Below are 22,642 nucleotides of genomic sequence, written 5' to 3'. Positions count from 1 at the left end.
GTGTGTGGAAATATAAAACTACCCCGTAGATTTCATTGTCTCCAGCAAATTCCACCTCCGTCCTCAAACCATAGCCGTGGCCAATGGAGATCAACGGTGTGGTCAGCCACAACACCTGCATTGGAGCATCTGCACCCTTATATTTCATTGTCTCCAGCAAATTCCACCTCCGTACTCAAACCATAGACGTGGTCGGTGGAGATAGACGGTGCGGTCAACCACAACATCTGCACTGAAGCGCCAATGGGAAACATCCGGAGAGGAGAGTGATCGACATGGGCTTGTTTGGTTGTGTGTGTCGTCTTTTTTCCCTTTGCATGCTTGCCTCGGTTGGGCCTAGTTAAGCAAATGCAGGCAAAACAACCATGTTCTGCACATTGTTTGGTTGCCTTCATTGAATCGATGCCCAGATTAGGGTCTGCTGTTTGGTTGCATGCATTTGTGCTTCAGGGGTGAGCAGATGCAAACCGCAACTGTTTGGCTACATGCACGTAGATGTTCTGCTCGCCCCTTTCAAATGTGGTGGCTTTACCACCCAAATGCAACACACTTCACAACAGGCATCACATAAGAACAACACAACACAATTAACAACACATCACATAAGAATAACAACTATTAAACAGTGCATAATACCTAGGAACATAAGTTTAAGACTGTAGGGCCATCCCCCTGCACAACCTCAGGGTGCCTATCCCTGGGCAAAATATATAGTTCACAGCAAAATTTTAGACGACCGAACCAACTTCAGATGATAGACAAACAAACTAACTAGAGGGCACGCTCAATGTCAGCCTGACAGCACTGCTTCTGGCACCTGACCCTGCACATGATCGAGCTGCAGGCGTTGTAGATCTGGACCTTGAAGCCGAGCCCGGGCAGCCGCACGACAAGGATGTCTCTGGGGCGATCATGTGATAGTGACAAAAGTATTGCCAGCCCCTTCCGAGGACCAGCTGCTCGTGGAAGTTTTGGACCTGCACATGAACTCACACCACTTGTTAGTTGAGAGCCTCATGACACAAGGAGGCTTGAGGACTAGCCATTACCTCATCACCGCCCTGAAGCTCGACAGGATGACAAGCATGGTGATATCTTCCTCGTCCTTGATCTGCACGTAGAACCTTAGCGGCTCCCCTGCCCCCTCCTCGTGGCTGATCTTAGGCATGCATTCAATGCCTAGCGGCTGGCTTATGTCGGCGATCTTGCCCGGCACATTACCCTCATTAGCTAGCGGTTCTTTGGGATGATGTCCTCGGCATCTTGGGTGCGAGCGACGACCTACACCCCTCTACCAGTGGTGTCCCACTCCGTCTTCACGACCTTTGTCGGGTAAGTGGACGAGAGTAAATAAAGAGAGCATGATCATTTGCAACTGTCATTGAGCATTGGCAGTTGCTCAGAGTGTCACTAAGCATTGGCAGTTGCACTTGGGTAGTACTATGATCATGCAAGTGTCACTGAGCAACTGCCAATGATTAGTGACAGTTGCAAATGATCAGTGTTGTGATCAGAACCCCTAAATGGATTCAAATTTATCCTGCTACTATTTGTAGCATGCACATGCATTGTCCTACTACGATCATGCAAGCACGTAGTATGATCATGCACACACCCTAACTACCAATCTACAAGAACAACGCCAACATCATCAATCTACCATTTTCAATGAACCAAGGGCAACATCAATCTACCATTGTCATCAATATACCATTGTCATTACATCAAATACCACCAACAACATCAATCTAGTATGAACACCCTGAGCAGTAGCAATCTAGCATCAACACCCTAAGCAGTTGCCATCTAGCATTATTGTTATTCAACCGCAATCGATTGGATTTAAATCAAATCGGATCAAATCCAATCTAACCTAGTCAGCACTAAGCAAAAAACCCTAACTACAATCATGAGCACGGGGAACAATACCGGAGTGGTTGCCGGCAAGGGTAAGCCGACCACGAAGCAAACCCTGCCGGGAACAGGGGTCCAGCCGACGAGGATAACCCGACAAATCTGAGGGCCGCCGCTGCTGCACCCTTGCTTTTGGTGACTCATGGGGTGGAGGAAGAAGGTGTCGTCGTTGATACGCCTGTCGTGCTCCCCTAGCCTTGCACCAGAGAAAACCCTAATGGGAGTAAAAAAAACTTCTGACCATGGCTGTCGTTGGTGCAGCCGACGGGCTTAACCCAAAACGACAGGTGCAAAACTGGAGTCGGAGCGCGCGATGGGCCTGCGGCCTCGTGCATAAGCAGGAGGGCGCCGAATTGCCGCCATGAGGTCAATGTCGCTAGATGCAAGGTCGGCCACCAACCAGTCTTTGATGGCGGTGTTGCCGACAAGGTTGGGGCTGGGGACGGCGCGGTTGCGGGTCAGACATCAAAGAGACCGAAGGAGCAGTAAGGAAGAGCAGAGAGACTTGTGTGAATGGGCACGAGATGTGACTGGAGAAGGGGGGTTATGAGCCACCCAGTCGTCTCTCACGTTAGGATAGGTCAATTCGGTCGTTCCCTACTGCTTGAGACCATTTATGACCAGCATGCCATGGAGTCGCTTTGAAACATATCGATCGATGATCGCTTAAATCCAAAGTTTAAGTAAAACTAATTTTACTGCCTTGCTTGCATTGTACGAGGTCTGACTATTTGGCTTGGATTCTCAAGAAGCTGAACCATGCATTGTATTCCCTCCGTTCCAAAATATTTGTCTTTCTAGATATTTCAACAAGTAACTACATACGGAACAAAATGAGTGAATCTATACTCCAAAATATGTATACATCTATATATAACCTCTAAAAAGACAAATATTTAGGAACAAAGGAAGTATAAGTCTTTTTAGACATTTAAAATGGACTACAACATACGGATGCATGTAGATATATTTTAGAGTGTAGATTCGCTATTTTGCTCCATATCATTTATTGAAATCTCTAGAAAGACTTATATTTGGGAACAGAGAGAGTATAAGGTCTGACTATTTGGCTTGGATTCTGAAGAAGCTGAACCACATCAACCGATCACTGAAAATCCAAAAGCATATAGTACTGACAGTCGTTTTTACAAAATCCCACTTCTCCGGTTTTACAGATAACAAACTTCTATTTTCCTGAGATTTGCTAGGCTAACCAAATAAGTTATCCATTTAAACACACTTATAGGAAACACTTCCAAGTAAAATCTACATTCAGATGACAATCAAGATCGCATATAGATCTCTGATAACAGGCACAACGCAGAATCATGACAGAAAATGCAGTTCCATTGCTCCCATGATTTCTGTTCAAGATAAGACTAGTACGATAAAATACTTGTTGATATTCGCTTAGGCAAACAGAAAATTGGTATCAGTGAAACAGATCTAATCCAAAGACAAGCAGGGGTCGGCAGGACAGCCCAGTATCTTATCAACTTCACTGGAGCGCACACACTTAGAACACACGTACACGCTTCCCCATGGTGCTCTTCACGTACAGGCACCTCACCTGGGGAACACAAATCATTTAAATCAGACTGTAGGATGCAATGTCATGCAAGTTAAACAACCAGAAACATAAGACAAATAATTGAAAGGAGAATCCATATGATGACTCACATTCTGCCAATTCTTCTTCAGGAGGGACACAAGGAAGTTGACGCTCATTTGGATGTTTTGTTGGATCTGCTTCTCGTCCATCGACAAGTTGCCTACAGCAACACCCATGCAAAGAACCTTCTTTAGCTGGAACTTGACTGTAGCTTTTGTCTCGTTGACCTTGGCTTCAAGAGATTCCTGGTGACTAACCAGAGTGGGAAACTTGCCTGCAGCGGCAGTGGCATGATTGGATTAGAAAAGATATAATACCTGCTGCCGCATAGTATTAGTAGCGCCAACACTAGCAGACAGCTCACAGAGAGAACATAGCAATATACAGTGACGTTCTAGAGCAACAACATAAAATATCTAGGCAAAGAAAATAGTCTAATTGCTTTTTCTGCACAATCCCAAAGGCTCACAATGCACATAGCAACAAATGAAACCAATCAGAAGATGCAGAGGAATCTACAACCAAATTAAGACTTCATGTAAACAGTAATAGCATGAAACAAGATGGATAACTTGCCTGCCTTGTTAAGACCAGGGCCAAGGAGACGAGGGATCTGCTTGATTATGGCCTCTGATGCCAAGAAAGCATGGTACTTCTTGGCTAGCTTCTTAACAAGCTTCTTGTTCTTGTTCATCTTCTTGAGACTTTCAACATCCATGTAGTCAAGTCCCATTTTCTCAGCCTGTACACATTCCAAGACAGATTATAATATGAGAACATGCTAGTAGGGTAGTAGGCAGAATAAAAAAAAGATTCAATTCAATTTTCATGCCATATTATCATATGAGAAAGTATGGTAGTTCTTGGGTTAAAGAAATGTCACTAGCGTAATTGATACATGCAAGGCACGATCACTGTCAAAACATAAGCATTTCAAAAGGTGCTGTAGTTGAGTTAATACAAAACTTACACACACATATCAAGGAGAATCATTACCTGGTCGACATGCTGGGCATCACCAAGCATGCACACCCTCATCTTTGGGCGGGGGATATGGGGCAGCTTCACTGAGCCGCTGAAACGTTTGTCCTTTTGTGGGTCATAGTTTTTGAGACCGATCTGAAGCTCCACAGTCTCAGTGAACTTGCGCTTCTTTTCTCTGGCCTCCCCAACAATCTGGGTGATAGCATCCTTGACAGCGTCACTTTGGAGCTTACTGCAATGGGATAGACAAGCTCAAAATCTTGATGTTGTAAGAACAAACCTGGCAATTGAGTCACCCAGTTCTAGAATGATGTAGCTTGAAGGAAGCAGAAAACATGGGCAACATTAGAATACACCACAAGTTTTAGCAAGTTAATCTTGTGGACGACTACATTTAGTCAATCTCTTTCGCACATCTTAAGCAATTTAGACTTGTAGATGACTACATTAAATCAATCTCTCTCGCACAATTAACTTTAACCACTTAAGAAACAATTGAATCGCTACGCGCGCATAAGATCTGAAGTCTACTCATAAAGCTAGTGAATCACTAGCTCACATCTTTAACGGACAAGTCTCTCTGGAACAAGATATTTAACTCGATTCCATGAGTATATCCAACAGCACAATGACATGCAAATGACATACTCCCTCCGTTCCTAAATATAAGTCTTTGTAGAGATTCCACTAGGTGGACTACATATGGAGCAAAATGAATGAATCTAAACTTAAAATGCATCTATATACATCCGTATGCGGTTTATAGTGAAATCTCTACAAAGACTTACATTTAGGAACGGAGGGAGTATATCAGAAGTAATTTACAGTGTTCGATAACACAACTGCAGAGAGCAATGGACAATTTTATGGCGCTGGACACAGTCGTGAAAAAAAAAACTAGATGAGATGTGATTCGACGGAAGGAGGCTAGGAAGTACCTCATGGCTGCCGCCGATCAGTTGACGCCCTGCAGGAGCGAAAACACGAGAACATTGAGATTAAGAGAGATCTAGCGGGAAACGGAACAAATCAAGCGCAGGATCGGAAAGGGAAAGTATACGAATTGAGGGGAAGAGGTAGGATGTGGTGTACGCCGGAGGACTTACGGATTTTGGCGTGGCGGCGGCGGTGGTCAAGGGTGAGGGAGTAACGAAGAGGACGCGGACGGGCACGGAGGCCCCTCTTATATGTTCGGCACCGCGAAGCGATGGCAGGGCACGCGAAAACCCTAGCGCCTCGGATGGACGGTCACGGATGTGATTGCACGCGTTCTGGGCCGTTTCGGCTGTCTGACGCCTCTAAAGATCGTACCTATGGGCCGGGCCGGAAACCGAGCTGGTATATGACAATTCTTTTCCGAATGGTGGAATCCTATTTGGCGCTTAAGGGCAAATTCAACGCGGATCATCAAATCGCCTTTAAATGTCACTTTTGACCATTCGATGATATATTTGGTGGTACCCATAGGTACAATCTTAGGGAAGTCAAACATAGGGAAGGTTTGAGGGAGTTCGCACACTGTGGACACGTCAACTTAGCTTTGGACCCCATCACACTCATTTTTCCTCTCCCTCCTTTCTCTCTTCTCTCTCCATTGGACAAGGAGGATACATTAGGTGAATATATAGCTGGATGGCCAGCGCCTGCTTGACTGTTCCACGGAAATATTTGGTGATGCCCATTTTGGTGAACCGTGTTGCAATTGCCCTCACACGCCAATTACAGGGGAATGGGTGCAGGGGGGCCATTTCCTCCCTAGTTTGTCACTAGACCATCGCCCATTTTATCTCACTCCGGTTTTCCAGGCTAGTTTTTGCTTTCTCGGGTTTGTGATTTTTTTTTCTTTATTTTAAGTTCATTTTTTCCTCTTTCATCCATTTTGTTTTGGAAAATTGCAAAAGTTTCAAATCCATGATTTTTTTTAAGATCTTAATAAAAAACATTAAACATTTTATCAAATTCCTGAACTTTTTTAAATTAGCATATTGTTTTGAAATTCATGAACAATTTTCTATTTGTAAATAATTTTAAAATTCACGATTTTTTAAATTTGTGAAATATTTTTCTAGTTCAGGAACATTTTTTCAAATTTATATTTTTTTTCAATCTCGTGCACATTTTTATCTCTATAAACATCCATTGGTGCATAACTGGATTGGCCCAATTAGGTCATAGGTGATGTTTCCCTTCCGATCTTGGAAAGGTTTCATTCTGGTTTTACCTTTTTTCTGTGTTTGTTTATATTTTCGGTTATTTATTTTATTTTTATTTTTATTTTTCCTTTTTACTTGTTTTCTTTACCCCTTTCCATTTTATAAATTCATGGATATATTCTAAATTTATAGATATTTCTAAAAGTCGGAATATATCTTCAAATTTGTGAAGTTTTTTGAAAATTGGAATTAGTTTAACAATCCATGTATATTTTTTTAATTTAAGAGCACTCACAATTTTTCTTAAATCCGCTAACGTTTTCAAATATGTCATCATTTTTAAATTACATGTATCTTTTAGTTTTCCTCAAAAAAGGTATCTTTTAGTTCACAAACACTTTTTAATTTAAAAATTCTATTTAGTTGAAATTTAAGAACATTTTGTAAATTCATGAGTATATTTTTAAAATTCATAAGACATTTTTAAAATTGAAACATTTTCAAAAATTCAGTTGTATTTTAAAATCCGTAAACATTTTTGGGGGATTCATGAACATTTTTTAATTCCTAAACACTTTTTCAAATTCTTTATCTTTTCCAAGATTCAGGAACATTTTCAGAATTCATGGTATTTTAAATTTTGAGAACATACTTGCAAATTTGCTCGTCGAAATGCAGCAGCAATTTAAAGACTGGCGCTCCATCGCGGGACCCGAATATTATACACCGGGAAGAAAAATAACAGTATGAAGAAAATGTCTAGGCGCTATAACTACATTTTTAGGACAGTATAACCGCACCTAATCCCTGCCATCACAACGATTTGTGTTTTTGGCCGTCCATTATACTGATTCGACCGTTTCTAGCCGTAAGATTGGTTGTCCTAAGGTGCTGCTACTCTGGAAGAAAAAACTGAGCCCTCTCGTTACTTGGGCTGTTTCTCTCGGCCCAATTGCCTAATCCACTACGCCCAACGTGCTTTACGCGAGAAAGGAGACCGATGGATTGTATGTCGCTGTAGGTCCCCCCCTCCATTCGCCTTCTCCCTCTCCCCCTCACAGCTCCCAAACAAGATCGACCGACAGAGATGGTGTTGATGCGGTCAAATCTGCGGTGCAGCTTCAGGGCGTGTACAATGCATAGCCCCAGGGTGATGCCCCATATGCGATGTAGGATCGACGTCAGAAAAGGTAGGTTCGGATGAAGCAGAAGGATCCTCTGTAGGAGGCGGGTGCTTGGGGGAAAATATGGTCCGGTGCATAAAGCTGAAAAAGTTGAAATAGAAATTAGAGAAGCATGTGTAGTGGGAGTCTTTATTTTCTATTCTTGATGAGGCCCACTAGTGCAGCTGCATTGGGGAGAAAAAATTAATACAGATGCCTCAAGCTATTTTTTATCATGGGGCATTTGTATCTATATGCCACCAGTGTACACGCCCTCGTTAGTCTTGCTCACTTCCCCTGCAGCAAGCGGCGGCGGATCTAGAGTGTAGGTTTGACGGTGGTGGCATGAGGAGGTGGCTGCTTCGGCGATGACATATGGTGGTTGTGGCGGCGGTGTGCATGAGGAGATCGAGGCCACAAGGGACGAGTCCTAGCACGAGGACTTCCTACGCCCTCCCTGCGCTGGTCGCACCACCACCAAGTCATCCTCTGTTTGGCGGTTCCCTTGCTTTCATTGGTTTTCTTTGATTGATTGTTATGGTTAGTTTTGGCTCCCCGCAAAAAAAGTGGTTAGATTTGGCTCTTTCTGTTAATGCAATTAGTATCGGGTGCAAAATGACTCCTGCCGTTGGTGATCTATTAAATTGATTTTGTAGGGCTTGTTGATGATGATGTTTTTTGGCCAAACTGAACCTGGTGTATTGATATGGATGATGTAGCAGGCAACGGCCAAAACGGCCAGCAACATAGCAAGTGAACCAGAGACTCCTATTAGGGACGCTACAATCCTACAAGACCTATTATGATCATTACAAGCTCATGTTCGTCGTTGTAAGTACCACGCGCCACATATGACATCACATGTTGCAGCTACACAAACAATGATAAATGTGTTCCAAATAGAATATGTGTGAAGAACAGTAGTCCCTCTAGAATCGTCCCTAGATACTATCTTCTTGTGTCTATATATGCTACTTTTTACTGTTGTCATTAGATAAAATCTGTAGCTACAATTACGTAAGTACGATTCAAGTTTCAGTTATGGTTTATGCATCTTGGCCATGTTCTGAACTTCCTAGCGATGTAAAAAAGCATCATCCTAACCAAATTTTTGCACTAATATTCTTAGCACTGAATTGGCACTAAATTTACAGAGCTCAAGTCGCATGGCGGCATGGGCATTGCAAGCCATGTTAAGGCTGATGCTGACCTCTTGAGGTGAGACCACGGGTGGCCCGTTGTTACAGAATTTTATCACTCCATGGTATGGTACATATCCTGTTAGCAACATTTTTGGAAGAACAACATAGAAATATCACCTTCTTTATTTTTGTTGTTTAGTTAATTCAAGGATAGATGTTGCTACAGAATTTGTAGTTCTGGACTTTGCTCCGTTTTTGGCCAGATATGCTAGAAGGATCAGAACAACTCAAAGGTTAATAAAACAAATAGAACAGTTAAGATAATTTGATACTTACTTGTGCTTTTGTCTTGCCTTAATGTAGCATCTGTCCAAACTATATATAAGAATGCAGAATGTTGTGCGGTCATGCCGAAGTCCATTAATCTCAATGTCATTTGAACGTAAGGAACATAGATTAGTTTATCTATGATTTCAATCTCAATATCCACAAGGGCCAAAGGAGAAGCGATCAGCAAGGAACTCAAGCATTGACTGCTGATGGAACCAGAGAGCTTAACCTGTTGAATGTTATTGAGATTTGGTCATCAAACATATGTTGCTATACATAAAAGAGGTTTTGCTTGCTTGACCTTAACAGAAGCATGGACGCATGCAGATTGTGAGGGAACATAGCATGAAATTTCAAAAAAAATCGTACGATCACACAGGATCTATCTAGGAGATGCATAGCAACAAGAGGGGAAGAGTGTGTCTACGTACCATCGTAGACCGAAAGCGAAAGTGTTATGTTAACGCGGTTGATGTAGTCGAACGTCTTCACGATCCAAGCGATCCAAGTACCGAACGTACGGCACCTCCGTGTTTAGCACCCGTTCAGCTTGATGACGTCCCTCAAACTCTTGATCCAGTAGATGGGTCGAGAGAGAGTTCCGTCAGCACGACGGCATGGCGACGGTGTTGGTGATATGATCTGCGCAGGGCTTAGCCTAAGCACTACGATGCTATGACCGGAGGCATAAACTATGGAGGGGGGCACCGCACACAGCTAAGAGAAATCTTGGTGTGCCTTTGGGGTGCCCCCTGCACACGTATATAAAGGAGGGGGGAGAGAGGCCGGCGGCCAGGAGGGGCGCACCATGGGGGGAGTCCTACTTGGACTCCTAGTCCAAGTAGGATTCGCCCCCCCCCCCATTTCCTTTCTCCACCGAAGGGAATAGGAAGGAGAGGGAGAGGGAAAGGGAAGGGAGGAGCCGCCCCCTCCTCCTTGTCCTATTCGGACTCCCTAGGAGGGGGGCACGCAGCCACCCTCCGCGGGCTTCCCTCTCTCTCCCTTAGGCCCATGTTGGCCCAACACTTCCTCGGGGGATTCCGGTAACCCTCGGTACTCCAAAAAAATACCCGAATCACTCGGAAGCATTCCGATGTCCGAATATAACCTTCCAATATATGAATCTTTACCTCTCGACCATTTCGAGACTCCTCGTCATGTCCGTGATCTCATCCGGTACTTCGAAAAAACTCCGGTCACCAAAACACATAACTCATAATACAAATTGTCATCGAACGTTAAGCATGCGGACCCTATGGGTTTGAGAACTATGTAGACATGACTGAGACACATCTCCGGTCAATAACCAATAGCGGAACCTGGATGCTCATATTGGCTCCTACATATTCTATGAAGATCTTTATCGGTCAAACCGCATAACAACATACATTGTTCCCTTTGTCATCGGTATGTTACTTGCCTGAGATTCGATCGTCGGTATCATAATACCTAGTTCAATCTCGTTACCGGCAAGTCTCTTTACTCGTTCTGTAATGTATCATCCCGCAACTAACTCATTAGTCACATTGCTTGCAAGGCTCATAGTGATGTGCATTACCGAGAGGGCCTAGAGATACCTCTCTGATACACGGAGTGACAAATCATAATCTTGATCTATGCCAACTCAAAAAACACCTTCGAAAACACTTGTATAGCATCTTTATAATCACCCAGTTACATTGTGACGTTTGATAGCACACAAGGTGTTCCTCCGGTATTCGGGAGTTGCATAATCTCATAGTCAAAGGAATATGTATAAGTCATGAAGAAAGAAGTAGCAATAAAACTTAACGATCATTATGCTAAGATAACGGATGGGTCTTGTCCATCACATCATTCTCCTAATGATGTGATCCCGTCCATCAAATGACAACACATGTCTGTGGTCAGGAAACTTAACCATCTTTGATTAACGAGCTAGTCTAGTAGAGGCACATTAGGGACACTTTGTTTTGTCTATGTATTCACACATGTATCAAGTTTCCGGTTAATACAATTCTAGCATGAATAATAGATATTTATCATGACATAAGGAAATATAAATAACAACTTTATTATTGCCTCTAGGGCATATTTCCTTCAATCTCCCACTTGCACTAGAGTCGATAATCTAGTTCACATCGTCATGTGATTTAACACCAATAGTTCACATCTTTATGTGATTAGTTCACATTGCCATGTGACTAACACTGTCGATGTCAAAACCGGCGAATCTCGGGTAGGGGTTCCCGAACTGTGCGTCTAGGCGGATGGTAACAGGAGACAAGGGACACGATGTTTTTATCCAGGTTTGGGCCCTCTCGATGGAGGTAAAACCCTACTCCTGCTTGATTAATATTGATGATATGGGTAGTACAAGAGTAGATCTACCACGAGATCAGAGAGGCTAAACCCTAGAAGCTAGCCTATGGTATGATTGTTTTTTCATCCTACGGACTAAAACCCTCCGGTTTATATAGACACGGGAGAGGGTTAGGGTTACACAAAGTCGGTTACAATGGTAGGAGATCTACATATCCGTATCGCCAAGCTTGCCTTCCACGCCAAGGGAAGTCCCATCCGGACACGGGACGAAGTCTTCAATCTTGTATCTTCATAGTCTAGGAGTCCGGCCAACGGTGATAGTTCGGCAATCCGGACACCCCCGAATCCAGGACTCCCTCAGTAGCCCCCGAACCAGGCTTCAATGACGATGAGTCCGTGCGTAGATTGTCTTCGGCATTGCGAAGCGGGTTCTTCTCCAGATTCCATATACTTGTCGAATAGTGTCCGGCTTCTGATAAATGCTGCGCTCCTTGGCTTCCACGCCCAATAATGGCCATCTTCCACGTGGCGAACGAATGCGAAAAGCCAGGGTATTTTTACACTTTCCCCCTAGATGCGCAAATGAGCTGCCTATAAAAAGAGACGAGGATCTAGATCCGAATCACACCATCCCCCCTTCCCAAGCTTTCATCGGAGCGCCTCTGACAAAAAAATCCATTCCACCATGGACAGTCGACGCGACTCCTCCTCTCGCGCTCCCAGCCCCAAGCCTGGGGATTGGGAGAGATGTTCAGTCCCGCATAGCAAGCTAGTGACGCTCCAAACCAAGGGATTTCTTCCCCCGGCCTTCATGGTTCCAGTTCGAGCTGGACTTGCCACCTATAGGGGTGGAAAACAAGCGGAGAGCATCCCCGATCCTTCCAAAGGAGAGCGGGTATGCTTTGTCTCTTATCTGATAAGAGGACTCGGATTTCCATCCGTTTCTCAGGGGGCTCCTGGAGTTCTATGGCCTCCAGCTGCACCACCTTACGCCTGCCTCCATTCTGCACATCGCGGGCTTCGTAGCCCTTTGCGAACTGTTTTTGGGTGTCGAGGCTCATTTTGCGCTGTGGAAGAGATTATTCTGCCTCGTACCCCGTTCTCATGAGGGGTCAATATATCAAGTGGGCGGAGCCGAGCTATGGCGCATCACCGGGACCGGATATCTATCCGGAACCCCAAAGAAGGCGTCCGAAGACTGGCCTTCGGAATGGTTTTATATAGAAGACGCCCCACTACCGGATCCCGTTCGGAGCGGCCTCCCCGAGTTCAGTAATGCTCCCTTGAAGAAACGCCTAAGTTGGCGTCCACGGAGCCCCCAGAGGAACAGCGACAAGGACGTCCTTTACCTGATGAGCCGAATAAGGTTGCTGGCTCATTCCGGACTGACCATGATCAGTGTCATGGCCACATGCATTATGCGAGGGTGCAGCCGCTCCAGTATAGGGGCCGCCCCATGTGGGATTTCAACGGGGAGGATGATGCCACCCGTCATGGCCGTAAGGGGCCGGGATCGGTCGCCGATCTAGTGAAGATTTTGTCCGCGCTGTACAAGGGGGAAGAGGAGGATTTTCTCCGCCTCAGTCCATTGAACGGATTTTCTATGAACAATACTCGAAGCTGGGTAAGAGAACATCCCCTTTTCCGCACATTCGATCCGTACTCCCAAGGTTATACATTTCATTTTGTGAGTTCGACGCAGGAACTGCGTCAGGCCGTAAAAGATATAAGCAGCCCACCTCCGCAACCCGAGGATCCGGAGGTTCCTCGATCCGGCCTCCCAAGAGGATCCGGACATATCGGTGGAGCTGATTGATGGGGTATTTCACCAACTAAGCATTGATAATGCCTTGGTTGCCATTACGGCCGACTACCCCAGAATACTTCCAGCCTCACAGGTAACTGAGACTGAAGCCCCAGTACCTTGCTAATTACCCATCCGTGCTTTATTTTTTATCACCGTATATCAATGGTGTTTTGCAGGGGGTGCCTTCGAGGCGGGAGGCCGAGCCCGTGGCGGCTAGACAACAAGAGGCAGCACGGCCAAGCAGGCTGAAAAGAAGTGCGGTTCGGACTGAAACGCCGCCGCAACGGTAATGCGTGTCACCATATTCCCAGGATTGATTCTGGGAATGTATATTAACGCTGGTGCTCCTTTCAGGAAAAAGAGCTCTCGCCGGACTGTATCCGGAGAGATGGCCAATCGAGCCTCCGCCAGCCAGGCTCCAACGCCGGGTCCAGAAACGGAGGTAAACACGAGGCGTGCGTCGGATGCTCCTCCGACAGAGGATGCCGACAGATTTTCCGCCACCAACTCCGAGGTGGAGAGTGCCATGAATCACAGGCGCCGCCGGACAGTTCTTCGTGACGCATGTTTCTCCCAAGAAGCATTGAACGCCTTCAATTCGGGAGACGCGCACCTCTGTGCCGCTCAAGATGGTCTAGCCAGAGCCACGGAGCAGTATGTAAAGGACATACGGGTGAGGAAATTTGACAGTTATATATGCCAGTAGCCCCCGAGACTTAAAATTAGTTAGGAGAACTGATTTAAGGATCATTTGTTATGCATGATCTTACGGAAAAAGAATACCTGACTGTCTCAGGAGCTTGAAGAGTGCAAGGCCCAGCTTGAGGCTGCACTAGCCGCCCCAGGGGGAGCCACAGAGACCCCCTTTGGTAATATATACTTCGAAAGATAAATAGTTTGTGAAGTGCGGCGTGTGTATAAGTCTGACAATAATATTGCAGATGGCGCCGGACTAGATCCGGACAAGCAACATCTCCTGCGCCAGTTAAAGGCCGGCGAGAATGTGCTTACAAGGGTGAGGCAAGAGAAAAATAATCTCCAAGATGCCAACACCAAGCTGGGTGAGGAACTAAAGGATGTTCGAGCCCAGCTGTCTGACTCCGTTAAGGAGAATCGGCGGCTTCGTTGCGGCATTTATAGTAAGTGCTTGAGCGAGCTTTTTTGAATAGAAGAGTTCGGCGAGGAAGTCAACTAACAGAAAGATGTCTGTAGGTATGCTCACGGGTCATCCTGCAGAGGAAATGCCCGGTTCAACGGGTGACCTACTTCCCGAGTTGCTGCAACTGCACGAACGAGTTCTGCAGGTGATGAGAGACGTCGCCCAGGCCTTGTGGCCATCCATCTCCCTACCTGAAGGACTTGGAGATATTGCAGAGAGGCTTCAGGAGCACGGCGGCGCTTCCGGATATGGAAGATATCGGCCTGCCGTCAAGGCGCCAGGGAGGCCTGGGCCATGGTGAAGACGCGGTACATGAAGGCTGACCCAAACCACATGGCCGAGGTCGAACCTGTGGGGCCCGATGGGAAGGAGATCCCTGTGAGCTTAGTGTACGGCCAAGTAGAGTTGGCCGCAAAGTATTCCCAGCGGGACTGTAAACTAGACAGCCTATTAGATGGTATGGAAGAGGAATACAATCAGTCGATTTGACTATGTAATTAAAAATGGCATGTAAAATGCCTTCTAGCCAGATTGTAGATCGTTTGTCGTAGCGGACCCTTTCGGTTCAACCTCGGGACCCTATCGTCTGGAGTGTGTCCGAATACCCTCGCGGTTATGTAAGAACCGGGGCATGCGTGGAGACCAGACGTAGGGGTCATTGGTGCTCTATCAGACAAGTGCCCAACTAGTTATGTTATATTACATGGTTAGTAAGAAACATCTTCCAGGGAGAATAGTTCCGTTAGGGGTTCCTTTCCCTGGGAGGCATGCCCTAAAGTGCATGTCCGGACTGCGAAAAAAGCAGAAAAATATCTGGGGGCAGAGAAATGAATAAGTAAGAAATTGTCTTTTAGTTCACCAACCGAATATTCCCTTAAGAACGCTAGCTTTCGGCTTCACCCAGTCTGAGGTACGTGTCCGGCTGACCCGGCGATAACAATAGCAGAGGTGCTCCCTTTACCACCTAGCCGAACAATCGGGAACGTAGGGGTAAGCACAGGAGCCAGGCAACCCAGCTTGGCCAAAACTTAAGTCATATCAATGCATATAATGGTGAATAAAAGGTACATGCGGAAGTGTGACACATGTGTTGGGCATAAAGCACGTAGAAATAAGCTTCTGTTAAAGAAGCCCCCACGTATATTGAACGCGGACAACGCGTCAAGTGTGTGCGAACAATGCGCAAACTAGCCTTCATGGCTTCAGAAAAAGGAGGGAGAAGGAGAGAAATAAAAGACAGTTAAAGTATAAAATATAGACAGAGGAAGGAGACGAACCCCGAGTCCGGCGCTAGGCGTAAAATCTTCGGAGACGGGTTGCATTCCATGGGTTCGGCTCCAGTCGGTTATCCGATGCGTTTCGTAGACGGTATGCGCCGCCGGTCAAGACTTGGTCGATGATGAAGGGACCCTCCCGTTTGGGCTTGAGTTTGTCCTTTTTCTTGTCCGGCAGGCGTAGAACTAATTTGCCAACATTGTAAGCTTTGGCCCGTACTTCTCTGCTTTGGTATCTTCGAGCCTGCTGTTGATAGAATGCGAAACGGGCTTTTGCCACATCGCGCTCCTCCTCCAAGGCGTCCAAACTGTCCTGCCGGTCGAGCTCGGCTTCTCTTTCTTCGTACATGCGCACACGAGGTGAGTCATGAATTATGTCGCAGGGCAAAACTGCCTCTGCGCCGTACACCATAAAAAAATGGTGTGAATCCGGTAGTATGATTCGGCGTGGTCCGCAGCCCCCAGAGTACGGAGTCGAGCTCCTCTACCCAGTGCGTATTAGATTCCTTGAGGGACCGCACTAGTCTGGGTTTAACACCGCTCATGATTAGACCGTTTGCTCGCTCGACCTGACCGTTAGTTTGAGGGTGATAGACTGAAGCGTAGTCGAGCTTGATGCCCATGTTTTTGCACCAGAGTTTGACCTCGTCGGCCATGAAGTTCGTGCCATTATCATTGATGATGCTATGGGGGACGCCATAACAGTGTACTACCCCTGATATGAAGTCTATCACCGGTCCAGATTCGGCCGTCTTAACAGGCTTTGCCTCTATCCATTTGGTGAATTTATCCACCATGACCAGTAGGTATTTTTGCTTGTGGGTTCCTCCTTTAAGGGGTCCGACCATATCAAGCCCCCAAACCGTGAACGGCCAGGTGATGGGTATAGTTTTGAGGGCGGTGGGTGGCATGTGGCTTTGATTAGCAAAGAGCTGGCATCCTACGCATCGTTGGACCAAGTCCTGAGCATCTGCCCGGGCCGTTGGCCAATAAAATCCTATATGGAAGGCCTTGCCTACAAGGGCCCGGGCTGCGGCGTGGTGCCCGCCGAGTCCGGCATGAATTTCAGCCAGAAGATTTCGCCCTTCCTCTTCGAAGATACACCTTTGAAGGACTCCGGTTGTGCTTTTCTTATAAAGCTCTCCCTCATGGACCTTATAGGCTTTAGATCGCCGCATTATGCAGCGGGCCTCGTTTTGGTCCTCGGGAAGTTCCTGCCTAGTTAGGTAGGCTAGGAATGGTTCTTTCCATGGGGCAATGACTGCCATTATTGTGTGGTCTGACGGTGTTATTTCGGTGGCGGAGCCACCAACTATGTCGGAATGTTCGGTGAGGGGAAGTGTGGTTAGGTCCAGGCTGTTATTTCCGGACTCTCCCTCCCATGATGCGGATGGCTTGAAAAGCCTCTCTAGGAAGATGTTGGGAGGGACGGCATCGCGCTTTGCGCCAATGCGTGCCAACACGTCTGCTGCCTGGTTGTTCTCCCGGGCTATATGGTGAAATTCGAGCCCCTCCAACCGAGCTGACATTTTTAGGACGGCGTTGCGATAAGCTGCCATTTTCGGATCCTTGGCATCAAAGTCTCCATTTATTTGGGATATCGCGAGGTTTGAATCCCCGCGGACCTCTAGGCGCTGAATGCCCATGGAGACTGCCATCCGGAGACCATGTAGAAGAGCCTCGTATTCGGCTGCGTTGTTGGAGTCCATGTACATTATCTGAAGTACGTATTGGACTGTATCTCCGGTTGGGGATGTCAGAACAACGCCAGCCCCCAGGTCGGCCAACATTTTGGAGCTATCGAAGTGCATGATCTAGTTGGAATATGCACCGTACTCTTTAGGGAGTTCGGCTTCAGTCCATTCGGCGATGAAGTCGGCCAAAACCTGCGACTTAATAGCTTGCCTTGGCTTGTAAGTTATGTCGAACGGGAGGAGCTCGATGGCCCATTTGGCAATCCAGCCCATTGCGTCGTGGTTGTTTATAATGTCATTAAGAGGTACTTCGGAGGCTACTATTATCGAACACTCTTGGAAATAGTGTCGCAGCTTCCGGGATGCCATGAACACTGCGTATGCTATCTTTTGATAATGCGGGTACCGTGACTTGCATGGAGTTAGGACAGTGGACACGTAGTAAACTGGTTTTTGGAGAGGGAACTTGTGTCCGTCCGTTTCTCATTCGACAACGAGCACCGCGCTTACAACTTGATGGGTTGCCGCGATGTATAATAGCATTGGTTCGCCCTGTTGGGCGCGGCCAGGACCGGATTTGTTGCCAATATGGCTTTGATTTCTTCGAGTCCGGCCGTGGCGGCATCCGTCCACTCGAAGTGTTCGGTGCGCCGCAGGAGGCGATAAAGGGGTAATGCCTTTTCTCCTAAGCGGGAGATAAAGCGGCTTAGAGCTGCCATGCATCGAGTCAATTTTTGTATTTGTTTGAGGTCTTTTGGGATATCCAATTGTGACAGAGCTCAGATCTTGGCTGGGTTTGCTCCAATTCCTCTACCGGATACAATGAAGCCCAAGAGCTTTCCGGCTGGTACGCCGAAAACGCATTTTTCCGGGTTGAGCTTAATGTCATATGCTCGGAGATTGTCGAATGTGAGCCTCAAGTCGTCTACTAGAGTTTCGACATGCCTGGATTTAACGACCACATCATCTACGTATGCCTCCACTGTTTTGCCGATCTGGTTTGCCAGACATGTTTGACTCATGCGCTGATATGTTACACCGGCGTTTTTGAGCCCGAAGGGCATTGTGTTGAAGCAGAATGGGCCATATGGAGTAATGAATGCCGTTGCGGCTTGGTCTGGCTCTGCCATCTTAATTTGGTGGTAGCCGGAGTATGCGTCGAGGAAGCACAATGAATCGTGTCCTGTGGTAGCGTTGATAATTTGATCGATGCGGGGAAGGGGGAAGGGATCCTTTGGGCAAGCCTTGTTAAGGTCCTTAAAATCGACACACAGGCGCCAGGATTTGTCCTTCTTTGGTACCATTACCAGGTTTGCTAGCCAGTCCGGATGTTTTATATCTCTAATGAATCCGGCCTCCAATAGTTTGGCTAGTTCTTCTCCCATGGCCTGTCTCTTGGGTTCGGAGAAGCGCCGAAGAGCTTGTTTGACTGGCTTGAATCCTTTTAGGATATTTAGGCTGTGCTCGGCTAGCCGGCGTGGGATTCCTGGCATGTCTGAAGGGTGCCAGGCAAAGATGTCCCAATTTTCCCGTAGGAATTCTCGTAGTGCAGCGTCTACATCAGGTTTTAATTGTGCCCCGATGGAGGCCGTTTTTGTAGGGTCCGTTGGATGGACTTGGAATTTGACTATTTCCGCTGGTTTAAAAGAGGTGGACTTGGATCTCTTATCGAGTATCACATCGTCCCTGTTCACCGTGGAGCGCAGCGCAGTGAGTTCCTCGGCCGCTAGGGCTTCGGATAGTGCCTCCAGGGCAAGTGTGGCTGTTTTATTTTCGGCGCGGAGCGCTATGTCCGGGTCACTAGCAAGAGTGATGATTCCATTGGGTCCGGGCATTTTGAGCTTCATGTACCCGTAATGGGGTATAGCTTGAAAAATTGTGAATGCCTCCCGCCCTAATAGAGCGTGGTATCCGTTGCTGAACGGGGCCACTTGGAATGTGACCTCCTCAGACCTGTAATTGTCTGGCGTGCCGAACACCACATCCAGTGTGATTTTTCCTGTACAGCATGCTTCCCTACTGGGGATTATTCCTCTAAAGGTTACGCTGCTCCGCTCAATGCGGCTCCAGTCTATTTCCATTTTTCGAAGGTTTTCCTCGTAAATGTGGTTTAATCTGCTGCCGCCATCCATGAGTACCTTGGTAAGGCGAAAGCCGTCCACTATTGGACTGAGGACCAATGCGGCTGGTGCTCGGGCTGTTCGGAATTTAGGTTCGTCACTAGCGTTAAAGGTAATAGCCGTGTCACCCCATGGATTTATTGTTGCTACCTGGTGGACTTCGGCGAGGCTGCGGATTGTTTGTTTCCGCATATTATTTGATGCGAAAGTTTCGAAGACTGTTAATACTGTACTGGTATTGCTGGGCTGGTGCTCTGGAGCTAGAAGCTCTTCGCCACTTTTGGCCACCTGCCGTAGTATCCAACATGCGCTAAGGCTATGAGTTGGCGTGGCGCCCTCTATGCTATGAATTTTGCAGGGTCCGTTGAGCCATCCCTCTAGTACGGTTCCATGCCCTTTAAAGGGTTTTTGCTTTTTGGTATTTAACCCAGGTACCTGGTAATGATGCACCCTTTTACTTTGGACTGGGGTTGTATTCAAGGCCGGATTATCCCAAAATTTGATTTCGGTTTTCCAGGCGCTCTCCATCGCACAGTACTTTTGTACTATGGACGCCAAGTCGGCGAAGCGTGTAATTTCGCGACGACTTATGGCGTTGAGGATTCCTTCGTCCGTGCAATTAATGTAGAAGAATGAAATTGCATCCTCTTCACGGCAGTCATTTATCCTGTTCATGACCAGGAGGAATCTGGCCCAGTAATGATGTACTATTTCAGTGGGCTCTTGCCGGATTTGGGATAGATCGCTTATGTTTGGGTGGGCAGGTGGAGTTAAATTCCGAACTCCGTCCGATCTAAGACTCAGGGGCCAAGAAGCTTCAGAACTTGGAAGCTTGGGTTCTTGGACGTTGTTCGATGAATCTGGGCCGCTGCCTGACTTTAAGTTCAGGGCTTGAGTGGTGTTCTCCCCTCCGCGGGAATCCGACATGGAGGGGTCAGGAATCCGGACATAGCTAGTCCTTAGGATAGAAGAAGGGTCGCCGTATTGTTCCTCTACCACAGCAACATGGTGGGTAGCCTGGGGAGAGTTAATCTCTCTCAGATCGGTTTTAGGCCCAATCTGGTCATAATCTGTAGCGACTCCCACGGCGGCGATGCGATCCAAGAGCTCGTTCAAGGAGGAGAGCTCCATCGGATCTAACTGCTCGGCGAGTTCTGAGTTGACGTGAAGATTGCTTTTGATGATCCAAGAAGTCATCGTCGGCGCGGCGGCCGAACAGGCGGTCATAAGAAAACCCCCTAGCCGGAGAGTTTGGCCGATGGCCAAAGCTCCTTTGGCAATGGTGCTGTCTTTAAAGACGGGACGAGGCAACCTTCCTGATGGCGACGACACAGAGGAACTCTCAATGAAAGCACCAATGTCGGTGTCAAAACCGACGGATCTCGGGTAGGGGTTCCCGAACTGTGCGTCTAGGCGGATGGTAACAGGAGACAAGGGACACGATGTTTTTACCCAGGTTCGGGCCCTCTCGATGGAGGTAAAACCCTACTCCTGCTTGATTAATATTGATGATATGGGTAGTACAAGAGTAGATCTACCACGAGATCAGAGAGGCTAAACCCTAGAAGCTAGCCTATGGTATGATTGTTTTTTCATCGTACGGACTAAAACCCTCTGGTTTATATAGACAGCGGAGAGGGTTAGGGTTACACAAAGTCAGTTACAATGGTAGGAGATCTACATATCCGTATCGCCAAGCTTGCCTTCCACGCCAAGGAAAGTCCCATCCGGACACGGGACGAAGTCTTCAATCTTGTATCTTCATAGTCTAGGAGTCCGGCCAATGGTGATAGTTTGGCGATCTGGACACCCCCGAATCCAGGACTCCCTCAAACACCAAAAGGGTTTACTAGAGTCAATAATCTAGTTCACATCACTATGTGATTAACACCCAAAGAGCACTAAGGTGTGATCATGTTTTTCTTGTGAGAGAAGTTTAGTCAACGGGTCTGTCACATTGAGAGTCATATGTATTTTGCAAATTTTCTATGTCTACAATGCTCTGCATGGAGCTACTCTACCTAATTGCTCCCACTTTCAATATGTATCCAGATTGTGACTCGGAGTCATCTGGATCGGTGTAAAAGCTTGCATCGACGTAACTCTTTACGACGAACTCTTTATCACCTCCATAACCAAGAAATATTTCCTTAGTCCTCTTAGGTAACTAAGGATAACTTTCACCGCTGTCCAGTGATCCACTCCTGGATCACTATCGTACACCCTTACCAAACTCATGGCAAGGTACACAATAGGTCTGGTATCACAGCATAGCATACTTTATAGAACCTATGGCTGAGGCATAGGGAATGACTTTCATTCTCTTTTTCTATTTTCTGTCGTGGTTGGGTTTTGAGTCTTACTCAACTTTACACTTTGCAATACAAGCAAGAACTCCTTCTTTGACTGTTCCAGTTTTGAACTACTTCAAAATCTTGTCAAGGTATGTACTCATTGAAAAATCTTATCAAGCGTCTTGATCTATTTCTATAGATCTTGATGCCCAATATGTAAGCAGCTTCACTGAGGTCTTTGGAAAAACTCCTTTCAAATACTCCTTTATGCATTCCAGAAAATTCTACATCATTTCCGATGAACAATATGTCATTCACATATACTTATCAGAAAGGTTGTAGTGCTCCAACTCACTTTCTTGTAAATACAGGCTTCACTGCAAGTCTGTATAAAACTATATGCTTTGATCAACTCATCAAAGTGTATATTCCAACTCTGAGATGCTTGCACCAGTCCATAGATGGATCGCTGGAGCTTGCACATTTTGTTAGCACCTTTAGGATTGACAAAACCTTCTGGTTGCATCATATACAACCCTTCTTTAATAAATCCATTAAGGAATGCAGTTTTGTTATCCATTTGCCAGATTTCATAAAATGCGGCAATTGCTAACATGATTCGAATAGACTTAAGTATCGCTACGAGTGATAAAATCTCATTGTAGTCAACACCTTGAACTTGTCGAAAGCCT

The 22,642-nt window shown here is 46.4% G+C and overlaps 1 protein-coding gene across 1 annotated transcript; it reads right to left on the bottom strand.

Moving 5' to 3' along the window:
- Positions 1-3,167: 3,167 nt before the first annotated feature.
- Positions 3,168-5,742, bottom strand: LOC119342069 (60S ribosomal protein L10a-like). Its single transcript, XM_037613909.1, has 6 exons — positions 5,617-5,742; positions 5,449-5,477; positions 4,523-4,742; positions 4,103-4,268; positions 3,595-3,800; positions 3,168-3,484 (listed from the first exon to the last, which is right to left on the bottom strand). The coding sequence occupies exons 2-6, from the start codon at positions 5,451-5,453 to the stop codon at positions 3,431-3,433; spliced, it is 651 nt and encodes a 216-aa protein (XP_037469806.1). The 5' UTR covers positions 5,454-5,477; positions 5,617-5,742; the 3' UTR covers positions 3,168-3,430.
- Positions 5,743-22,642: the final 16,900 nt, after the last annotated feature.

Source organism: Triticum dicoccoides, chromosome 7B, assembly GCF_002162155.2.
Source record: "Triticum dicoccoides isolate Atlit2015 ecotype Zavitan chromosome 7B, WEW_v2.0, whole genome shotgun sequence".
Lineage (NCBI taxonomy): Eukaryota > Viridiplantae > Streptophyta > Magnoliopsida > Poales > Poaceae > Triticum > Triticum dicoccoides.
This window is presented reverse-complemented; position numbering and strand designations above follow the sequence as displayed.